Here is a 23234-nt window from a genome sequence, read left to right on the forward strand (position 1 = left end):
ACAACAGAGCAGGTCAAAACTCCCATACTGATCAATAAAGGAGCAGATTCTCAGATTCTGCCACTCATCATCTGTATATTTTAATGCTTACGAATATTTCCATATAATTAATACCGTAAACAGTAAGTGCTGTAATTTCTTTTGACCTATGTTGCCATTAGATACATTACTTGATCAGTGCTCTCAATGAATCATTTTATACACACGTATTTAGTTAATTGGTTATTTTTTTTCCTGCCTGTGTTTATGTGTAATATACTCTATAAGGGGAAGGAATCAGCCCACTTGCAGCTGAGTCTGGTAAAAGAGCAATTAGGTTCTATCGGAACAAACAGCTGTCAATAATGAGTTCTGAATTAAAATTACTAGCAAAGAAAGGAATCTAGACATCTGCAGGAAATGTGAAAATATTTTTATAACCTAATAGCTGAGATCTGGACAGGGGTATCACTGAGTTTTCCCAGCTGTACCTGCAATGTATTTTGAAATATTCCCAGACTGAAAGAACACTGAAATTCATTGCATAAACTAGGCTGCATTTTTTTTAATGTTAGCTGCCTTTGAACAGTGTGTATTTTGATTTCATGTAATCAGCATTAAAACTTTCTAATTCAAACTATTTTGTTGTGCCCCCAGTCATAAAATGTAGCTTAAAAATAGTTCTGTTATCTTTGTATTGTGTCTTTCCAATCAAGGTTCTGCTGTTTGGATATTTTTCTTTCTGTCTTTGGAAAAATATTTTTGGGTCTTATTACATATCTGATTTGTTCATATTGGGGTTGTTTCTCACAAAGAAAACTTGCAAGGTGGGCTTTTGACATCTGAGTTTTATTACAAGATAATTCCATATATGTGCAGGTATCTGGAGATAGTAAAGTATGTGGTCTTAAAAAAAAATGGACCATACATTTTTGAGAACAAACTTCACAGTCTTCCTTTTGCATTGAAATTTTAAGGTGGTTAGGTCAAAAAACCTACGTGAATGACAGGTGATGATTTTTATTTTAAAGGTCACTTTATTTTTTAAAAGATTTTATTTATTTATTTTTATTTATTTGAGAGAAAGTATGAGAGAGGGAAAGAGAGAGAGCTCGAGCAGGGGGGAGAGGCAGAGGCAGAAGGAGAGGGAGAAGCAAGCTTCCCGCTGAGCAGGGAGCCTGATGCAGGGCTCAATCTCAGGACCCTGGGATCCTGACCGGAACTGAGGGCAGACGCTTAACTGAGCCACCCAGGTGCCCCAAGATTTGTTTTTAATTTATATATATACGTGTATATAAACATGCATATATACATGAGCATAGATAATTAGGAGTGTATTTGATACATTTCTTGCCCCCATTTACTTATAAAAATATGAGAAGAGTATTATTTCTGTACCCTATGGCCCATGAACTGGCAGCAACAGCAACACTTTGGAGCTTGCTGGAAATGCACAATCTTGAGTTCTACTCCACACCTACTGAAGTGGAATCTCTAGGGCAGAATCCAGGAATCTCCTTTTTTTTATTATGTTATGTTAATCACCATACATTACATCATTAGTTTGTGATGTAGTGTTCCATGATTCATTGGAATGAATGTGTATAATACCCAATGCTCCATGCAATACGTGCCCTCTTTAATACCCATCACCAGGCTAACCCATCCCCCCACCCCCCTCCCCTCTAGAACCCTCAGTTTGTTTCTCAGAGTCCATCGTCTCTCATGGTTCATCTCCCCCTCCGATTTGCCCCCCTTCATTTTCCCTTCCTACTATCTTCTTCTTTTTTTTTAACATATAATGTATTACTTGTTTCAGAGTAGGAATGTGTGCATCAATGCCTAGTGGTACATTGCCTGGTGATTGATACATAGAAGAGGAATCTCTCATTTTGTATATATTGAATTATTGAATATTTTCATCTATTTGTTGTCACAGTCTTGTGACTGTGTTCCCCATCTCCTGGTATTACTCTGCATGAGAGGCAAACCCTGTCCTCCCTACTCACATCGCCAAACGTGACCAGTATGTCATTCTAAATACACTTAATACTCATTTGCACTAATTAAGTAGTCCTCAGGTATGAATACTATGCTTACTGAAAGCCATCCATCTATCTGGAGCAGATAGAGCTGACATCGGTATAACTAGCATGAAAACTTTCTAATTCAAACTATTTTGTAGTGTCCCCAGTCATAAAATGTAGCTTAAAAATAGTTCTGTTATCTTTGTATTGTGTCTTTCCAATCAAGGTTCTGCTGTTTGGATATTTTTCTTTCTGTCTTTGGAAAAATATTTTGGGGTCTTATTACATGATATCTGATTTGTTCATATTGGGGTTGTTTCTCACAAAGAAAACTTGCAAGGTGGGCTTTTGACATCTGAGTACATAGCCAGGTACACAAAGATCTATTTTGCAGTGCTTCACAGCCACTTAATGCATTTCTCTTGGGACAGTTGAATAGAGTGGGGGATCTAATGTTTCATGAATAAAGGACAGTTACAAGCACAGCATATCTCTTTTAGACCAACATTCTTACAGCCTAAATTGATAGAATCATGGACCTAGGGTCCATCTGAGAGCTCTAAGGAAAACTGTCATCTGTTTCCAGTAAACCCCCACTGCTAGAAGCATGAGTCTGGGAAAGAGGAGACATAGACCCAAGCCTCAACTCTCAGCTGTGCTCTAATAGCCACATGATCTTGGTCAAATTCTTAACCCTCTCTAGGACTCAGTTTCCTCCTTTGAAAAATCCAAGTAGGCAGATGATTTTGAAGAGGTTAGGAGAAATACTGATGCAGTAATTCAGAAACCTGTGAGTTTAGGAGGCCAGATCAGACCCATGGGGACACAACACAAAGGCCTGCTGGGGGCCTGCAGGAGGTTATAAATAAGTGAGGCAGACCCTGTATAAGACAGTAGGTAGATTGATTGTAGTGAGACTGAGATTCTTACTGCCTTACAAAAAAAAGCTTGTGGGAATCAAACAAAAGGACCAAACGAAACACAGAGATACCAGTTTGTAACCTCTGATTTAGAGCCTTTAAAACCATTGGACCATTTATGTTTAAATGAACGTAATAGCACCTTTGAAAAGCAAAAACAAAAAACCCTGAAAGTTTGCCCTTATGGGAAAACATTGACATCTTTCCCAAATAATTGAAATAAAGTTGCTGAAGTTCAATTGCTAAAGTTTGATATCTTACAAATTCCTTCCCTTAACTCTTCTCTTTGACTCTACTTAAGCTGAGTCAGGAATAATGGCATTTATGTTGCTATGGTAAACCTTCTGTGTTCACTGAATAAGGTTTTACATATTGTAGTTGACATGATTGTAACTTTCTTTGGGTTGAGCAGTACACAATCTGTGCAGCTTTACTTGGCAGGCCTGGTTAATGGTTGTATCCACTTTCAAAATGTAGATAATTTTGTGTCATTATGAAAAGAATTGAGAATATGAACTGAACTGATAGGCAATTTACAAAGAAAATCTCTGTGAAAATGATACAGTTCCATATACTTCCATAGCATCATTCAATTGACCTCATTCAGATTCAAGTCAATTACCAATTATCAGGGCCAGCTGAGTAGGTTTCTGCCTGTGCCTAATGGCCTCTATCCATCTGTAAAATAAGACCTGCTATGGCATATTCAGGGTTCTTTATATAAACATATTAGCCTTCTAATTTATCTTGAGCACCACATTATAAGAATAATAGAGAATGTGTTTGGCAGATAATGTTGGGACAGAATCAAGATCATACAGAAATCTTTGGAGGATTTTTGAGTCAACATAATTGAAAGAAAAAATATGATTTGGCCTATGTGGATTTTGTTTTTTGTAGATTTACTTTTTTAAAAAGTCCCCCTCAGGCCATAATGGAAAAATAAAATGTCCCAATATGATCTGGGTAGGTTACCCTTGACCTCTCAGTATTCTGGACTAAGATCCTTATCATGTCAGTTTCCCTGTGCTTAGTTTCTGCTGCTTCTCTGTTGATGAAGTATGAACTTTTGATCATCAGAGGATGCCACCCAAGAGGGCAATGCACTTTTTATTTCTAGAGTGATCAACTTCTGGGTTATTGGATCCTAACTTTTGCTTATTCTAACTCCTTACTAAGCATTCTCTTCTCTATGCTGTCTTCTTTATCCCCCTCTTTCTGAACCCACACCTTAAAGGCCTGAGTTGGATGGCAGGACCAAATCCCGGCTATAAGGAGCTGCCAACGTTGCCCAGACTTCTCCTGAGAATCCACCTCTGGGCCATATTCCTGAGCTAGAGTGTATAAGATTCCACCTTCTTTATCTCTTTGGGACCTCAACTGTATATTGATCTTTACTATTTTTACAATGGCAACTTTTTTTCATTATTCTATATTACTAAATTCCATTATGTTGTCCTTGTTTAAAAAAAAATTGAGTGGCTTAGTCGGTTAAGCAACTGACTCTTGATTTCGGCTCAGGTCATGATTTCAGGGTCATGCTATGGAGCCCCACGTTGGACTCCATATTGGGCATGAAACCTGCTTAAGATTCTCTCTCCCTCTCCCTTTGCCCCTGCCCCCCACATGCTCTCTCTCTTTCTCTCTCTCTCTCTCTAAAAATAAAGTAAAATAATAAAATTAAATTAAATTTTAAAAAATTGGGGTACCTGGGTGGCTCAGTCATTAAGCGTCTGCCTTCGGCTCAGGTCATGATCCCAGGGTCCTGGGATCGAGCCCCACATCGGGCTCCCTGCTCAGCGGGAGGCCTGCTTCTCCCTCTCCCACTCCCCCTGCTTGTGTTCCCTCTCTCACTGTCTCTCTCTCTCTGTCAAATAAATAAATAAAATCTTTAAAAAATAAATAAATAAATTTTTAAAAATTGAGTACTTCAACTAAAGTGAAAGTATCCCCTTACAACACCAGAACCAATGCCACTCTCCACTAAGAGGTAACTATTGTAATAATCTGTATATTTTTGCAGATCAAGTCCTATTCATCAACATGTATGCATATAAAAATAGGTAATCTTGTTATATGGTCTTTTTTTTTTTTAAATGTAAGTGTCATCATGATGTATCTGTGGTCTGCAACATAGGTGGGTTCAACAGTGTTTTAGACTTTTTTTTTTTGCCAATATGTGGATTTATCTCATTCTTTTAACTGGTATTCCTGGAATGTATATATTATAGTTTATTTAATGATTTCCTTAGTCATAGTAATTGTTTTACCTAATTAACTTCTTATTCCAAATAATGCTGCTGCTTCTCTAAGACTCTCTGTGCATATGTGTACATATGCCTCAGTGACAGAGTTCTAGAACAAGAGGTGCTGTGTCAAAGAATATGTGCACTTGAAATTTTAATGAACACTACAAAATTGTCCCCCCAAACAGCTATAATACCTAGGCTTTTAGTCTGTGTTTAATAGCATGGAAAAATTTAATTGACAATTTGTTCAAAATATTTAATTTTTATTTTATAATATATAAAAGTAGATCAAGCAGATGAATATTTATGTCAAAGAAATTTGCATAATTTCTCTGGTCATTCTAGGTAAAAGAGATGCCAGAGGATGTGATACTAAAATACTTCTGGGCCAGTTTTCTGTAGAGAGTGCTAAATACACTAGAGGTGCCCAGTATAGTTAAATGTTAAGTTAAAAGTTAATTTTTAACAAAAAATGAAAGAAGAGTTTTACAATGACAGCCATATCATGATCACATCACAGTTTTATCAGGACAGTCATCTGACTAATCTTGCAAACCTTAATCATAAAATTCAATCCATTCTCATAGGTGTTCTTTTTTCTGTTTTTGCAGTTTGTAAGTGCCATTTTTGTTGTAGCCGAACTGTAATATCCAATCTAATTATGAGCTGATATATGTACAAAATGCTCACCAAGATTTTTGGTTCATATTTTACTGACTTTGCATCCAACTAAATGATCTGTAAAATCTCCTAATTCTATTGTCTTTTTTTTTTGCCAGATCATTGAAGTATCAGTAAAGGGTCAGCATTAACATTCCACCAGATTAATTAGAAAAGCCAACTTTTAAGCACATCCCCAGAATGATTTTACTACAAAACAGCCCCCTTATGCCTCTTAATGTTTTCCTTTTGCACATTACTACTGTATCACATCACGGGACATTAAGCATATTTCAACTCGTGGGACTAACTCAATCATGTTTTTAGAAATTGAAAACAAATGTTGTAACTGGATGAACAATAATATTGAAGTAATAACAATTTCCTAGTAGGCGTACTTGCTCAGTGGGTTGCATGGTCTTTCAGCTTATGAACACTGAAATGTCTATCACTGACTGAAACCGTTTCTTCTTGTTGTTGTTGTTTTTGCTGTTGTTGTTTTTAAGGCAAAATCGTGTCAATAATTTGCTTTGCTTTGGTGGCATCATTGTTCTCAGTGGAAGGTAGCTTAGAAAGTTGGATTTACTTCAGGGGAAACAGGGACCAACCTAATGCTAGACTTGATTTAACAGTTCTGCCCTCTTCCATTTTTGCTGGAATGTTCTGTAACATAATAAATGTACTGAATTGTGCTGGCCTCAGCCTGAAGCATGAGGTTATGCACTTTTTTTTAAAAGATATTTAGAAAAATTTGTCTCTATGCTTGGCAACTACTCCGACAGAAAACAGATAAAAATAGGGGTGGTTTATCAGTTTTGCTGTTCTTACCATGTTTCAGGTTGAAGGCTGTTGAAATGATGAAAACAAACAGCACTAAATAGGGTTCCATCATTATTGCTGCTATGGAGAGCTGAGTTTTTCAGGATCAAAGAAAAATGAATTTGCTTTTAGAACTACAATCCTTCATTTTGAGAGGTGCACTGCACTCAGATACTGATGGGTGAAAAATAGAGCAAATTGGAGAAGGAAGTAAAATATGTGCTGTTGTGGGAACTTGGAAATTCAAACAAAAGTAGGCTGGTGTACTTCTAAAAGCTCTGAATTTTCAACATTCAGTTTCTTAAGAAAAAAGTGGTGCCTGAGGTTTTTTATTTCTGAGCAACTGGAGTAGAGCATAAACACAGGTTGCTTCCATCTCATCAAATTTTAAGAACTCCCTTTATCTCTGTAAACATGTATCAAAGTAATATTCCCATGCCAGAGGACTTTGAAGAATGTTCCTGTATATTTCATTGATCCAAAAGAAATGGCTCCATATTTTTAAACTTATATTTTTAAAATTTTGCAACTCAAGTTGAAGACCTCCTATTTCCCTGGCATGGAAATTGCCATGAGAAATTGTCAAACACAGTAGAGACAAGGAAGCTGTTGTTCTTCCCCTCAAGGAGATTGTCAACTGGCATAAAGATAATAACCAGAAAACAAATACAAGGTAAGGCAGTTGCTGAAAGAGAAGTACACATTTCCATAGGAATCCAAGGAGGAGTAAACCAGGGGGAGAGTCTTGGCCGAGGATACAGCATGTGAGAGGTGTCTTGAAGGAAGGTAGTATCAACACGTAGACCTGATAAGAAGGAGGGAGGGCCTGCCTAAGCAAAGGCCCAGAGCTAGGAAAGCTTTAAATATGTGTAATTTGACTAGAGTTGGCGAAAGCTATGACTCTTATAATAGAAATTATCGCCCGAGAACCACGCAGTTTTAACTAGGTAAAGGCAAATAAACATTCTCAGATATACAAGGCATCGGAATAGTACTATCCATGCATATTTTACATAAAACATTATTCAAAGACATATTCCAGCAAACCAATAGATGTATCCGAATAAAAACTGAAGAGTTGGTGAGACTATTATCCCACAAATATTTACTGAGTGCCTACCATGTGCTAAGACATCAGCGAAATGGTGAATGAAATCAACAGGAGAGTCCATCATCATGGAGATTACAGTTTAATTAGGTACCAAATAATCCTATGAGTAAGTATATAATTATAAATTTCAACAACTGCTGTGAGGTACATGTCTAGCATGCAGGCAAAGCACTTCCCTAGAATTTCAATTGATTTAAATTGATAACTGTTGATAACTGTTATGGACTGAATTGTGTCCCCTCAAAATTCGTATATTGAAGGCTTCACCCTCCCCCAATGTAACTGTTTTTGGAGACAGAGGTCTCTCTCTCTGCACATGCACAAGGGGAACACCACATGAAGACACAACTAAAAGGCTGCTATCTTAAGCCAAGAAAAGAGGTCTCACCAGAAACCAACCCTGATGGCACCTTAATCTTGGACTTCTGGCCTCCTAAACTTACAGAAAATAACTTTCTGTTTTTTTATGGCACCCAGCCCTAGCAGATGCACACAATATCTAAAGGACAAGGAATGGTTTGCTGAGTGAAGAAGGAAAAGCTTTCTAGGAGAGAATATCTCAAGAAAAGGCCCTAGCCTCTTTGAGTAATTAAATGAAAGCCAGTGTGGCTGGAAGGCAGTGTGGGAAAAAGGGCAGATTCCACATATTTATTTTCCTTTTTAAGGGTTGTTTATAATATTTTTATTAAATGTATAACTGTGTCAACAGCAATTCTTTAAAATAACTGTTTTACCTGTGTATAGTTCTCTTGTGTCTCTTCTTATTCTTATAAAGATACCAGTCTGACTGGGTAAGGGCCTCACCATTATGACCTTATTTAACAATTACCTCCCTGAAGACCCTCTCACCAAATACGGTCGAGTTGGGGGTTAAGGCTTTAACATATGGATTTTGAGAGGACACAATTCAGTCCATAACAGGTATCAGTTTAAATGACCTTTCCTCAAAAGTGCTCAGCCAGCACGTTGTACATTTACTTCATAGCAGTGGTTGGAGATTGAAAATTATCTACTTATTCATATGATTACTTACTATCCAATTCTCCTGCTAAACTGCATTCTCCACGAGGAAAGGATTCTGTTGGTTTTGCTCACCACTTCACCGATGTCTTAGCACATGGTAGGCACTCAGTAAATATTTGTGGGATAATAGCCTGCAGAGTCTTACGAGAGTATGTAGTTGGAAAAACAAAGTAATGAGCACTTTCCTGTCTGTCCCTGGCTGGTGGGCATGGATGAATTAGGACAGTCAATGTGTGCTGGTAATGTGTAACAACCAGCTCTGTAGGGGAAATACAAGTATTTGCCAGTTTCCTTGGTGTAAGTCCTTCCACCATATCTGATTTCAAGGTAGAAATGTGACATCACTGAAGGCAAAGCTCGGGAGAGATGCTCAGTAGCAAACCATTATATAATAGTTTCAGCTCAAGAGTATAAATGTAAAATAATTAAAAGCACTGTGTTTTGAGCATAGCCTTTATTTTTTTTTATTCTTATGTTAATCCCCATACATTACATCATTAGTTTTAGATGTAGTGTTCCATGATTCATTGTTTGTGCATAACACCCAGTGCTCCATGCAGAATGTGCCCTCCTCAATACCCACCACCAGGCTAACCCATTCTGCCATCCCCCTCCCCTCTAGAACCCTCAGTTTGTTTTTCAGAGTCCATCGTCTCTCATGGTTCGTCTCCCCCTCCAATTTCCCCCGCTTCATTCTTCCCCTCCTGCTATCTTACTCTTCTTCTTCTTCTTCTTTTTTTCTTATCATATATTGCATTATTTGTTTCAGAGGTACAGATCTGAGATTCAACAGTCTTGCACAATTCACAGCGCTTACCAGAGCACATACCCTCCCCAGTGTCTATCACCCAGTCACCCCATCCCTCCCAACCCACCCCCCACTCCAACAACACTCAGTTTGTTTCCTGCAATTAAGAATTCCTCATATCAGTGAGATCATATGATACATGTCTTTCTCTGTTTGACTTATTTCGCTCAACATTATACCCTCCAGTTCCATCCACGTCGTTGCAAATGGCAAGATCTCATTCCTTTTGATGGCTGCATAATATTCCATTGTATATATATACCACTTCTTCTTTATCCATTCATCTGTCGATGGACATCTTGGCTCTTTCCACAGTTTGGCTATTGTGGACATTGCTGCTATAAACATTGGGGTGCACGTACCCTTTCAGATCCCTACTTTTGTATCTTTGGGGTAAATACCCAGTAGTGCAATTGATGGATCATAGGGTAGCTCTATTTTCAACTTTTTGAGGAACCTCCATACTGTTTTGCAGAGTGGCTGCACCAGCTTGCATTCCTACCAACAGTATAGGAGGGTTCCCCTTTCTCCGCATCCCTGCCAACATCTGTCGTTTCCTGACTTGTTAATTTTAGCCATTCTGACTGGTGTGAGGTGGTATCTCATTGAGGTTTGGATTTGGATTTCCCTGATGCCGAGTGATATTGAGCACTTTTTCATGTGTCTGTTGGCCATTTGGATGTCTTCTTTGGAAAAATGTCTGTTCATGTCTTCTGCCCATTTCTTGATTGGATTCTTTGTTCTTTGGGTGTTGAGTTTGATGAGTTCTTTATAGATTTTGGATACTAGCCGTTTATCTGATATGTCATTTGCAAATATCTTCTCCCATTCTGTCAGTTGTCTTTTGGTTTTGTTGACTGTTTCCTTTGCTTTGCAAAAGCTTTTTATCTTGATGAAGTCCCAATAGTTCATTTTTGCCGTTGCTTCCCTTGCCTTTGGCGATGTTTCTAGGAAGAAGTTGCTGCGGCTGAGGTCGAAGAGGTTGCTGCCTGTGTTCTCCTTTAGGATGTTGATGGACTCCTGTCTCACATTGAGGTCTTTCAACCATTTGTAGTCTATTTTTGTGTGTGGTGTAAGGAAATGGTCCAGTTTCATTCTTCTGCATGTGGCTATCCAATTTTCCCAACACCATTTGTTGAAGAGACTGTCTTTTTTCCATTGGACATTCTTTCCTGCTTTGTCAAAGATGAGTTGACCACAGAGTTGAGGGTCCATTTCTGGGCTCTCTATTCTGTTCCATTGATCTATGTGTCTGTTTCTGTGCCAGTACCATGCTGTCTTGATGATGACAGCTTTGTAATAGAGCTGGAACTCCGGAATTGTGATGCCTCCGGCTTTGCTTTTCTTTTTTAACATTCCTCTTGCTATGCGGGCTCTTTTCTGGTTCCATACAAATTTTAGGATTATTTGTTCCATTTCTTTGAAAAAAGTGGATGGTGTTTTGATGGGGATTGCATTGAATGTGTAGATTGCTCTAGGTAGCATTGACATCTTCACAATATTTGTTCTTCCAATCCATGAGCATGGAACGTTTTTCCATTTCTTTGTGTCTTCCTCAATTTTTTCATGAGTATTTTATAGTTTTCTGAGTACAGATCCTTTGTCTCTTTGGTTACATTTATTCCTAGGTATCTTATGGTTTGGGGTGCAATTGTAAACGGGATCGACTCCTTAATTTCCCTTTCTTCTGTCTTGTTGTTGGTGTATAGGAATGCCACTGACTTCTGTGCATTGATTTTATATCCTGCCACTTGACTGAATTCCTGTATGAGTTCTAACAGTTTTGGGGTGGAGTCTTTTGGGTTTTACACATAAAGTATCATATCATCTGCAAAGAGTGAGAGTTTGACTTCTTCTTTGCCAATTTGGATGCCTTTGATTTCTTTTTGCTGTCTGATTGCTGTGGCTAGGACTTCCAATACTATGTTGAATAGCAGTGGTGATAGTGGACATCCCTGCCCCATTCCTGACCTTAGGAGGAAAGCTCTCAGTTTTTCCCCATTGAGAATGATATTCGCTGTAGGTTTTTCATAGATGGCTTTTATGATATTGAGGTATGTACCCTCTATGCCTATACTCTGAAGAGTTTTGATCCAGAAAGGATGCTGTACTTTGTCAAAAGCTTTTTCTGCATCTATTGAGAGGATCATATGATTTTTGTTCCTTCTTTTGTTAATGTATTGTATCACATTGATTCATTTGCGGATGTTGAACCAACCTTGCAGCCCAGGGATAGATCCCACTTGGTCGTGGTGAATAATCCTTTTAATGTAATGTTGGACCCTATTGGCTAGTATTTTGGTGAGAATTTTTGCATCCATGTTCATCAGGGATATTGGTCTGTAATTCTCCTTTTTTTTTTTATTTTTTTTTTATTTTTATTTTTTTTAAAGATTTTATTTATTTATTCATGAGAGACAGAGAGAGAGAGAAGCAGGCTCCCAAGGAGCAAGGAGCCCGATGTGGGACTCGATCCCAGGACCCTGGGATCATGACCTGAGCTGAAGGCAGACGCTTAACCATCTGAGCCACCCAGGCGCCCTGTAATTCTCCTTTTTGATGGGGTCTTTGTCTGGTTTTGGGATCAAGGTAATGCTGGCCTCATTAAATGATTTGGAAGTTTCCTTCCGTTTCTATTTTTTGGAACAGTTTCAGAAGAATAGGTATTAATTCTTCTTGAAATGTTTGGTAGAATTCCCCTGGGAAGCCATCTGGCCCTGGGCTTTTGTTTTTTGGGAGATTTTTGATTACTGCTTCAATTTCCTTAGTGGTTATAGGTCTGTTTTTTTTCTATTTCTTCCTGGTTCAGTTTTGGTAGTTGATACATCTCTAGGAATGCATCCATTTCTTCCAGGTTATCAAATTTGCTGGCATAGAGTTGCTCATAATATGTTCTTATAATTGTTTGTATTTCTTTGGTGTGGGTTGTGATCTCTCCTCTTTCATTCATGATTTTGTTGATTTGGGTCATTTCTCTTTTCTTTTTGTAAGTCTGGCCAGGGGTTTATCAATCTTGTTAATTCTTTCAAAGAACCAGCTCCTAGTTTCATTGATCTGTTCTACTGTTCTTTTAGTTTCTATTTCATTGATTTCTGCTCTGATCTTTATTATATCTCTTCTCCTGCTGGGTCTAGGCTTTATTTGCTGTTCTTTCTCCAGCTCCTTTAGGTGTATGGTTAGGTTCTGTACTTGAGACCTTTCTTGTTTCTTGAGAAAGGCTTGTATTGCTATATACTTTCCTCTTAGGACTGCCTTTGCTGCATCCCAAAGATTTTGAACAGTTGTGTTTTCATTTTCATTGGTTTCCATGTATTTTTTTAATTCTTCTTGAATTTCCTGGTTGACCCATTCATTCTTCAGTAGGATGCTCTTTAGCCTCCATGTATTTGAGTTCTTTCCGACTTTCTTCTTGTGATTGAGTTCTAGTTTCAAAGCACTGTGGTCTGAAAATAGGCAGGGAATGATCCCAATCTTTTGGTACTGGTTGAGACCTGATTTATGACCTAGGATGTGATCTATCTGGAGAATGTTCCATGGGCACTAGAGAAGAATGTGTATTCCGTTGCTTTGGGGTGGAATGTTCTGAATAGGTCTGTGAAGTCCATTTGTTCCAGTGTTTCATTTAAAGTCTTTATTTCCTCGTTGATCTTTTGCTTAGATGATCTGTCCATTTCAGTGAAGGGGTGTTAAAGTCCCCCACTATTATTGTATTGTTGTCAATCTGTTTCTTTGCTTTTGTTATTAATTTCCTTATATAATTGGCTGCTCCCATGTTAGGGGCATAGATATTTACAATTTTTAGATCTTCTTATTGGATAGATCCTTTAAGTAGGATATAATGTCCTTCCTCATCTCTTATTACAGTCTTTGGTTTAAAATCTAATTTGTGTGTGATATAAGGATTGCCACCCCAGCTTTCTTTTGGTGTCCATTAGCATGGTAAATGGTTTTCCACCCCCTCACTTTCAATCTGGGGGTGTCTTTGGTTCTAAAATGAGTCTCTTGCAGACAGCATATCAATGGGTCTTGTTTTTTAATCCAGTCTGATAGCCTGTGTCTTTTGATTGGGGCATTGAGCCCATTTACATTCAGGGTAACTATTGAAAGATAGGAATTTAGTGCCATTGTATTGCCTGTAAGGTGACTGTTACTGTATATTGTCTGTGTTCCTTTCTGGTTTATGTTGCTTTTAGGGTTTCTCTTTGCTTAGAGGACCCCTTTCAAGATTTCTTGTAGTGCTGGTTTTGTGTTTGCAAATTCCTTTAGTTTTAGTTTGTCCTGGAAGCTTTTTATCTCTCCTTCAATTTTCAATGACAGCCTAGCTGGATATAGTATTCTTGGCTGCATATTTTTCTCATTTAGTGCTCTGAATATATCCTGCCAGTCCTTTCTGGCCTGCCATGTCTCTGTGGATAGGTCTGTTGCCAATCTAATGTTTCTACCATTGTAAGTTACATATCTCTTCTCCCGAGCTGCTTTCAGGATTTTCTCTTTGTCTATGAGACTCGTAAGTTTTACTATTAGATGTCGGGGTGTTGACCTATTTTTATTGATTTTGAGAGGGGTTCTCTGTGCTTCCTGGATTTTCATGCCTGTTTCCTTCCCCACATTCGGGAAGTTCTCTGCTATAATTTGCTCCATTATACCTTCTGCCCTCTCTCTCTTTCTTCTTCTTCTGGGATCCCAATTATTCTAATGTTGTTTCATCTTATGGTATCGCTTATCTCTCGAATTCTGCCCTCGTGATCCAGCAGTTGTTTATCTCTTTTTTTCTCTGCTTCTTTATTTTCCATCATTTGGTCTTCTATATTACTGATTCTCTCTTCTGCCTCATTTATCCTAGCAGTTAGTGCCCCCATTTTTGATTGTACCTCATTAATAGCCTTTTTGATTTCTACTTGGTTGGATTTTAGTTCTTTACTTCTCCAGAAAGGGTTTCTCTAATAACTTCCATATTTTTTTCAAGCCCAGCTAGTATCTTTAAAGTGATGATTCTGAACTCTAGATCTGACATCGTACTAATGTCCGTATTGAGTAGGTCCCTGGCAGTCAGTACTACCTTTTGTTTTTTTTGTTGAGGTGATTTTTTCCGTCTTGTCATTTTGTGCAGAGGAGAATAGATTAATGAGAGAACAAAATGCTAGCAGAGTAACAACATCCCCAGAAAATATACTCTAAACAAATCAGAAAAGACCTGAAGCAGTGGAAAAAGAAAGGGAAAGAGAGAAAAAAGTAAAAGATAAAGATAAAAACAAACAAAAACAAACAAAACAAAATAACAACAAAAAAACCCCAGAATGTGATCAGATATGATCAGGCTGGTATATAGATCAGTGCCACACACTAGATTTGGGGTGTATTTTGGTCTTTTAGAAGAAAGTGCCTCCCAAAATTTTAAAGAAAGAAAAACTTATATACGTACAAAAATAAGGGTTGATATGATGAAGGGATGGTATATGACTGTAAAGATGGAAATTATAAAAAAATTTATAAAAGGAATTGATAATTGAAAAAAGAAAGAAGAGGATTTAAAAAAAGAAAAAAGAAAAAAAAGGGAGAGAATGTGATCAGGCAGGGGAGTAAAAAAAAACATATACTAGAGATTTAGGGTATATTTTAATCTGTTAGAAGAAACTATCTCAAAATTTTAAAGAGAGAAGAACTTATATATATATATATATGCCAAAAATACGGGTAACTACTATGAAGGAATAGGATATGACTTTAACAATGAAAAATAAAAATGTTTTTAAAAAAAAAAGGGATTGATAAGATTTTGGTTGAAAAAGGGAAAAAGAAAAATTCAAAAAAAAAAAAAGAAAAGACAGTTAAAAAAAATTAACTTTGAAAGACTAAAGAATCATGGTAAAAAAGCCATGAATTCTATGTGCAGTATTCCCCTAGTGCTGGAGTTCTGCCGTTCTCATTGATCAGTAAACTTGGTCTTGGCTGGCTGTTCTCGCTGATCGTCTGGGGGAGGGGCCTGTTGCCGTGGTTTCCAAATGTCTCTGCCAAAGGTGGAATTGCCCCGCCCTTGCTCCCTCCCGGCTAAGTAATCTGCTCGGGTTTGCTCTCTGGGTCTTTTGTTCCCTGCGAGCTTTCCGTACAGCTTTGGAGGCGGAGAGTAAAAATGGCGGCCTCCCAATCTCTGCCCCGGAGGAGCCGAGAACTCGGGCCCCGCTCCTCAGTGAGCCCCCAGAGAAAAGCCATCAGTCACTCCCACGCGTTTCTATCTCTGGCACCCGACCCCGGGTGGAGCCTCCAAACCTAGCAGATCCCTGTGGTGCACTCCCGCGCGGCTCCTCCCTGGGGGGAAGGTGAGTCTCCCCGGATCTGCCGCTTGTTGGGTCTCTGCTGGAGGAGCAGTGGCCCGACTGTGCCGCGGATCATGGTTTATGGCAACCCCGAGCTGAGAGCCTGCGCCTCGGCTCTGTCTCTGCAGTCGGCTTCCCTGCTCTGTTGCCTGGGAGCTCTGCCACACTCAGGCACCCCCGGTCTTTCTGTGACCCCGAAGGTCCTGAGACCACACTGTCCCAGAGGGTTCCACCCCCCACTTAGCCACCAGAGTGACATCCCTCAGCAGAGCAGACTTTTAAAAGTTCCGATTTTGTGCTCCGCGGCTCTATCACTTGTCAGAAGGGGCTGATGGAGGCCCCTCCCCCGCCGTCTATCCTCCCGAATATCGCCTGGGATTCACTTCTCTGCACATCCTACCTTCCAGAAAGTGGTCCCTCTCTGCTCAGAGAATTGTTGCTATTCTTTTCTTCGATCTCCTGTTGAGTTTGTAGGTGTTCAGAATGGTTTGATCCCTATCCAGCTGAATTCCTGAGAGGAGACAAAATCCAGGTCTCCTACTCCTCCGCCATCTTGCTCTGCCCCGAGCATAGCCTTTATTTTTAATATGTTTATATGAGCAAAATTTCTGAGAATTTAACAATTGGCTTTTGCCAGCTCCAGCACACCATTGATAGATCGTTCAATAAAATTTGTAGAGGTCAAAAGCACAAGAATTTATATTTTATTATTGTGTGGGGAAGGAGGGAAAAACAATCCAAACTGATTCTTATATTTTAGAACTGAATAGTAAGGAATGAGAGAGAGGAAAGAGCAGGTTTGAGCAGAGAAGATGCTGATTAATCTTGGGATGTATTTATTTCTAGAGAAACTTGAGGGCAACTTGAAATATAAGTCTCCACTTATGCTCAGAGAAAGGGCTATCGCTTTAGAAATCATTTTTTTGAAGATTATTGCTGAATCATGAAGGGGAATGAGAGAAAGGAGGACAGAACTTTGGGGACATTATCTACATTTTGACAGCTGGCTGAGGTGTGTGAATTAGAGAAAGAGATACAAATGGAAAAAATCCAGAGAAGCATGAGGATAATCAATAAAAGCATTAAGCAGAAAAAATATCACTTACTGAGGCACAGTCTAAAGGGATGCTGGTAGATTTCTGAAGATGGCATTTAGAGTTTTGTCTTGGTTTCCAACTTGCTAGAAATTCTACCCTGTCATGGACTCGATGGAACCACTACATGTGAGTCACAGTTCCTCTTGGCTCATTCCATGTGCTGCATGTTTAAGGTGATTTTGTATTGGAGATAATTATTTAATCACTTCCCTTCCTACCTTCAACCGCAAGGGGAGTATCTGTTGTTTCCCATACTCAGTGGCACAGGAGGAAATACTTTTCAAGGAACTTGCATTCAGGATTGATGAACACTGCTAAAGGAGTGTTCTAGAGGGCTGGGCTACAAGAAAGGTGCCTTTTTCTTTTTCACTGACCCAACTGGCAGAAAGCAGTATGAAGCAAAGATAGTGCCATGGAATGTGGTGCTAAAGTTTAGCACCATGCACCCTCCATTTGAGTCCCTTTTTGGCCATTTACCGTGAGCTGAAGGACTTCAGGGCAGCTTCCAAATGTCATAAATCATAGAAGGGAAAAGAGAACTGACAGACCTTTGCTGAATACCTTCCAGGAGCCAGGCACTATGGTGGGAAGGCGCTTTATTGCCATCTCATTTACCATGACAATATATGTGAAAGCAGAAAGTTCTTCCAATGTAAGGTATTATTTATTGGAAATATGAGGAGAAAGGGGAGAACGGCTTGAGGGGGTAGATTAAAGCAGGATTTTTGAAAGCCTAATCTTAAATGATCCTGCAGTGATTCTATCATAATTTTCTCAGCATTAACATTACCTATTCCTTTTGTCAGCTTCAGAGGTAGAATTTTAAAATGCAGTTTGTACCTACAAAGTAACTGTCTCTTCCTTTATGTTTGCAAAACACTCGGTATGTTTAATTCAGCCTTAAGACTTACTAGGTAATTAACTAGAGTTAATTACCATTATCGCGATTTAAGAAAAATGGGAAAGCAAGGAAGAGGTTAAGTGACTTTCTCAAGGACACCCAGCCATTGGTATCTGAAAAAAGTATCTTGAACTTCATGATCTTACTTCAAGCTAAGAGACACTTTCTAACATTTAAAACCCCCAAGAACTCTTCCTCCTAAAGAAGAGATAACATGTAAGTTAAAAGGGTCAGCTCCTTCCCTATCCTACATATGAATACACAAGTTTGGGCAGTTAACAGTATTTTGAATTTGGGGGAGAAAAAAATGGGTTTGGCACAAGTCATAGACTCTCCTCTTTTCTTCCCCAGCTTGTAATTTAGACTCAGGCACATATTTTTTCTTTCATTACCACCTTGAAGAGGTTGCTACTGTTTGAAACTAAAGTCATTCCTACCAATTTTCCAAGATTTTGTGATATCTTTCTATCTGAATATAGATCTATGCATCATCCAGACATTTGAGAATGGTCCCTGATGCATATTTTGGGGAAATATCCCTGCCATTATCTAGAATTGACTTGATATTTAGGACTCAGTTATGAGGCTTATGGCATGGTTTCCACTATAAAGAACTGCATGAAGTTGTATCCAATTAAAAACAATGCAAAATTGGGATGAAGACAATTAAGAAAAACAACACAGAAAAAGAGAAAAAGGTATTACTCATAGTCTTAGAACCTCCCCAATGTGGGGGGCTACTTCCCAGATCAGAAGACCAAGACACAGAGGCCACGCAAAGCATTTTCAAGTCCCTACCCACCACTGTGGAGTAGTCTTTGGGCATTCTCTGCACAATTCTGAGCCTTTGTCAAATGTGGGATTTCTTTCATTAACTGAAGATTCCTGCTTCCTCAGTCCTGTTTCATTAACTGAAGAGTCCTGCTTCCTCAGTAGGCTTACTGAACATGGATGGGCTGCTCATTACATAAGGCCTCTGATGCCAATCACTGATTTATTTTCTTATTTCACAAACATTATTGAACACTGATTGCATGGTTGGTGCAGGACACACAAAGATAATAGAAAATATAGTTCCTGCTTTCAGGTTATGCGCCATGATTTGTGGATGACAGACCCACTAGGCTAATTAATAATGCAATGTAACTGAGACTGTACTGGGGTGGTATTTGACACTCGACTTAAGTGATCTCGAACAGAGGATGATTAATCCTGCCTGGTGGGTGAGAGAGTGGGGGGATGGGAATGTCATGGAAAACTCCCCATCTCACAGGTTTACTAGTAGAACAAACTAGATGTGGACCTTGGTGCATCAGGTTTCTAATTGTGTACTAAAAAAAGTTCTGTCACTTCAAAGACTCTTTGTCTCAATGGATTTTTGCATTACATCTCAATGTCATGTCACTTCGTGGAAGCTAGATTTGATCTGCACTGCTCAGTAGTTAAATGAATGTATTATTTGTTACAAAATGCTTACTTAACACCTTGTGGCCACTTGGCACTAGAGAGAAATGCCATTCAGTTGTCAGACACCCTAGTGCTCACTAAACTCATCCATTTGGAGTTCTTGTACATTCCTTGTACAAGTGCCTCACTAGGTCAATGAAAAGTTTCACATGTAACTCCCAGAGCCAAGAGTATGACTACAAAAGTCATTGTTTCTGTTTTGCTATTCTAGCCTCCACAATTCCCCCATCCTTCCTGTCCTTCAAGTCCTAGTTCAAATACCACATCATCCACAAAACTAACACATCCTCTTCCTCTTCCTTCCCCCTCCTCCCACTCCCACTCCTGTTCCTCCTCCTCTGCCTCCTCCTTCTTTTTCTTCTTCTTCTTCTTTTTCTTCTTCTTCTTTTTCTTCTTCTTCTTCTTCTTTCCTTGTCTTTTAGTATAAATAGTTAAGTAAACTTTTACCTCATTGATAGATGCTGAGCTCTTTAAAGGTATGATGTAAGTCATCTTTAATGTGGTACCCCCTATATTACTTAACAAAGTGCTGTTCATTGAATGAAGAGAAGGATATGTCAATGGACAGATGGATAAATAAATGAACACATAGATACACAAATGACAGGAAACAGTGGCATGTAGCTAATGAAGGAGACTGTCTGTTGCTTAGCTTCTGTGGTGGTGATGGATACCTATTCCTATTGATCACATGTTTCCCAGCCAGGTAAATATCGATAATCAGGAGGAGAAAAATATTTTGGATTCAACCATATTTGACACATAAACAGACTCACTCTTAAGAGTTTGATAAGAGACAAACAAGGCTTACCTAGAGATTTAAGAGCACAGATGTGTTATTTTGTTAGTATTCTTTTCTACACTTGAGGAAATTCCAATGTTTCAACCATGTGACTGTAATCCAGTTCAGTAAATTAGATTGTCTCCTTGGAACAGCGGATCTTGTCTTTGGGTTTTGCTCACTCTCTCACCTTCTCTTGTTTGAATCAGTTTCCACCAACTGGAAAATGACCCGTAAGTCCCAAAGTAATGGAGCTTAAAAAAAAAGCTCAGAGCTTCTTCAATAACAAAGATTAAGGCTTTTATTTTTCCACACAGAATACTGGAATTTCACCTAGAATTTCAAAATATATTCAACTTTGGAGGAGAAGGGAGTAAAAACAAAAAACCCACCTACTCTCTAGTGATTATTTTTTTAGTAGGAAATTATTTTCATTGAACATGTCCTGTACCTTTTTTAGTGTGAAACATTTTAATATTTTAATTATCTATTTCTCACTAAGTTGATATTAAAACTTCCTTGCTGGGTTTTAGAATATGAAATGTTCCAGACTAAGTGATTTTCTCATTTTTATTTCACAAATTGAACTGAAATAGATGGAGAAGTTTTACAAAAAGATATAGCCTAATTAGATCTTAAACAATTTTTTAAAATATCTTCTAATATAAACAACCTAAATGTTTGTGTTTTTTTATAACAGTTTCAAAATAATGTCTACTTTCTGTTACATGATCAATGACCACAGTAATTATGGATTTAATGTTTTTACATTTTGAAACCAAATTAATTTTACTTGGTATTTGATTCCTTATCCTCTGGTTGTAGTGACTTGATAATACTTTTTTATTTTAGAGTGTTCCGAAATAATCCCAATAGCTAGTTGAAAAGAATTAATGGGTTTAAAACCTACTTAGTAAGAATTAAAATAAATTTTTATGTTTTGGTTTCCTGATAGATTTATTTGGACTTTTCTTTTCTCTGTTTTTCTTATAGTGCGGGAGTTGGCCGGACTGGTTGTTTCATCGTAATAGATGCCATGTTAGAAAGAATAAAGCATGAAAAAACTGTAGATATTTATGGCCATGTAACTTTAATGAGAGCCCAGAGGAATTACATGGTTCAAACAGAAGACCAATACATCTTTATCCATGATGCACTGTTAGAAGCAGTGACTTGTGGAAATACCGAAGTGCCAGCTAGAAACTTGTATGCCTATATTCAGAAGCTGACACAAATAGAAACAGGAGAGAATGTCACAGGAATGGAGCTCGAATTTAAGGTACGATATGGGATGTGATGTGGTAATTCAGGAGCAAGTCATTCTGGGATTGTCTTTGAGTAGCGGCTTCACTTTCTTAACCTTTCAAATTCTGAAGTTACAAGATTCACTTGACCTTCTCAGGTGTCTAACTATAAAACACTTTCCTCCTCTTTCCCTTTCTGTTCTTTGCTTCCTAACAATACGTCAAGCTCTTTTGTACCCTAATTTAAATTGAGAGATCATACTCTCAAAACATATTTAAAAATTCAGTACGCTATATGGAATCATTAGGTAGAAGTGAAAAGCAGTGCAGTTTGAAGAGTCCTTTGCTTTAAAGTAAACACAAGCTTTATATCTAAAGAGGAAATCTTGAGTACATTGCATCTAACTGTAGGCTAAAATTATCTTTGTCAGATTTTTTTTCTTTTCTTCTATTTAACAGCGTCTAGCCAGCTCTAAAGCTCACACCTCAAGATTCATCAGTGCCAATCTTCCATGTAATAAATTCAAAAATCGCCTTGTTAATATTATGCCATATGAATCCACAAGGGTCTGCCTGCAGCCTATCCGAGGAGTAGAAGGATCTGATTACATCAATGCCAGTTTTATTGATGGATACAGGTATATACTCTTGCTCCCCTGACAGTCCAAAGCCTTGATATTTACATGTGCCCTAGTTTCACAGCCAGAATGAATTTCATCTCAATTCAAAGCATCTTCTTTCTGCATAGGTCAGCATTCAGTCCCTTGGTATTTGTTTTTTATTATTTTTGGTAGGAGTAAGAAGAAGCAGTCACGGAATCTTTAATCTGCCCTTCTGCACTCTTCCTCAGAAGCAATTTGGTTGTGGAAGGAGTTAATGAAGAAGCTGTTTTACACCATATTTCATAAATTTAATAGATTGTGTAAGAATCCTATCTACAAAATGAAGAGACACCACTGTTTAAGTGATCTGTATGATACATGAAACTGAGTTATTGGTGTTGCACTAAAATTTAAATAATGATAAAGACATACATCATAATATTAACAAAACAATTTCTTTTGCAAAGCCCCCAAATGTATTAAATATTCTCATTTGATTACACAGTCTTAATGGACACTTACTGCAATTGCCCTGATGATATGTTTTCAGTTTTCATTAGTGGGTTTGATGTTTACATATCAAATGTGAACTTTAACATGCTACTTTTATTCTCTGTAATTCAGACAACAGAAAGCCTACATCGCTACCCAGGGGCCCTTGGCAGAGACCACTGAAGACTTCTGGCGAATGCTCTGGGAACACAATTCCACCATTGTCGTGATGCTCACCAAGCTGCGTGAGATGGGCAGAGTGAGTGTCTTTTCATAAGATATTCACTCCATGAAGAAATGACGATTTCATTTTAATAACCCAAGGGCCAGCATCATTTCTTGGAGATGTGGAGTTCTCCAGACACATTCTGGGCCATTCATTACTCTTGTGTTGGTTTTTAGCTTGCAAAGCCACATCAAGTTCTTTAATTTGTGTGCTTTGAAGAAAGATCTAGTATTTTGTTTCCATTGCAGCATGATCATAGGAGCAAAGAAGTAGATGTTCCTGTTTGACTTAGGTCCCGGCTCTCGGCATAGTCTTTTTTCCTTTCATGCTGGACAAGCTGGAGTTTCATGAGCAAATGTGCCATCATTTCTCTGTGTGAAGAAACTTGACTTTCTTTTATCTGTGAGGCAAATTCTTACCTGCCCACCCTCCACCCCATATTAAATAGGGTGTTAGAAAGTTACAGTTTTTCCAAGGATATATATAATCTGGTCATCTTAGATCTACTTTTTGA

General features: G+C 38.3%; 1 protein-coding gene across 1 annotated transcript in view; it reads left to right on the forward strand.

The window, feature by feature from the left end:
* PTPRD (protein tyrosine phosphatase receptor type D) overlaps positions 1-23234 on the forward strand; it is a 1111022-nt gene that overhangs the window by 1074763 nt on the left and 13025 nt on the right. Inside the window, exons 31-33 of the mRNA XM_034987987.1 lie at positions 21150-21435; positions 21860-22038; positions 22627-22753. Of these exons, the coding sequence (XP_034843878.1) occupies positions 21150-21435; positions 21860-22038; positions 22627-22753 (592 nt within the window). The remainder of the gene's footprint in view (positions 1-21149; positions 21436-21859; positions 22039-22626; positions 22754-23234) is intronic.

The sequence above is a fragment of the Mirounga leonina genome, unplaced genomic scaffold (assembly GCF_011800145.1).
Source record: "Mirounga leonina isolate KUSES-001 unplaced genomic scaffold, KU_Mleo_1.0 Mir_447, whole genome shotgun sequence".
Classification (NCBI taxonomy): Eukaryota; Metazoa; Chordata; class Mammalia; order Carnivora; family Phocidae; genus Mirounga; species Mirounga leonina.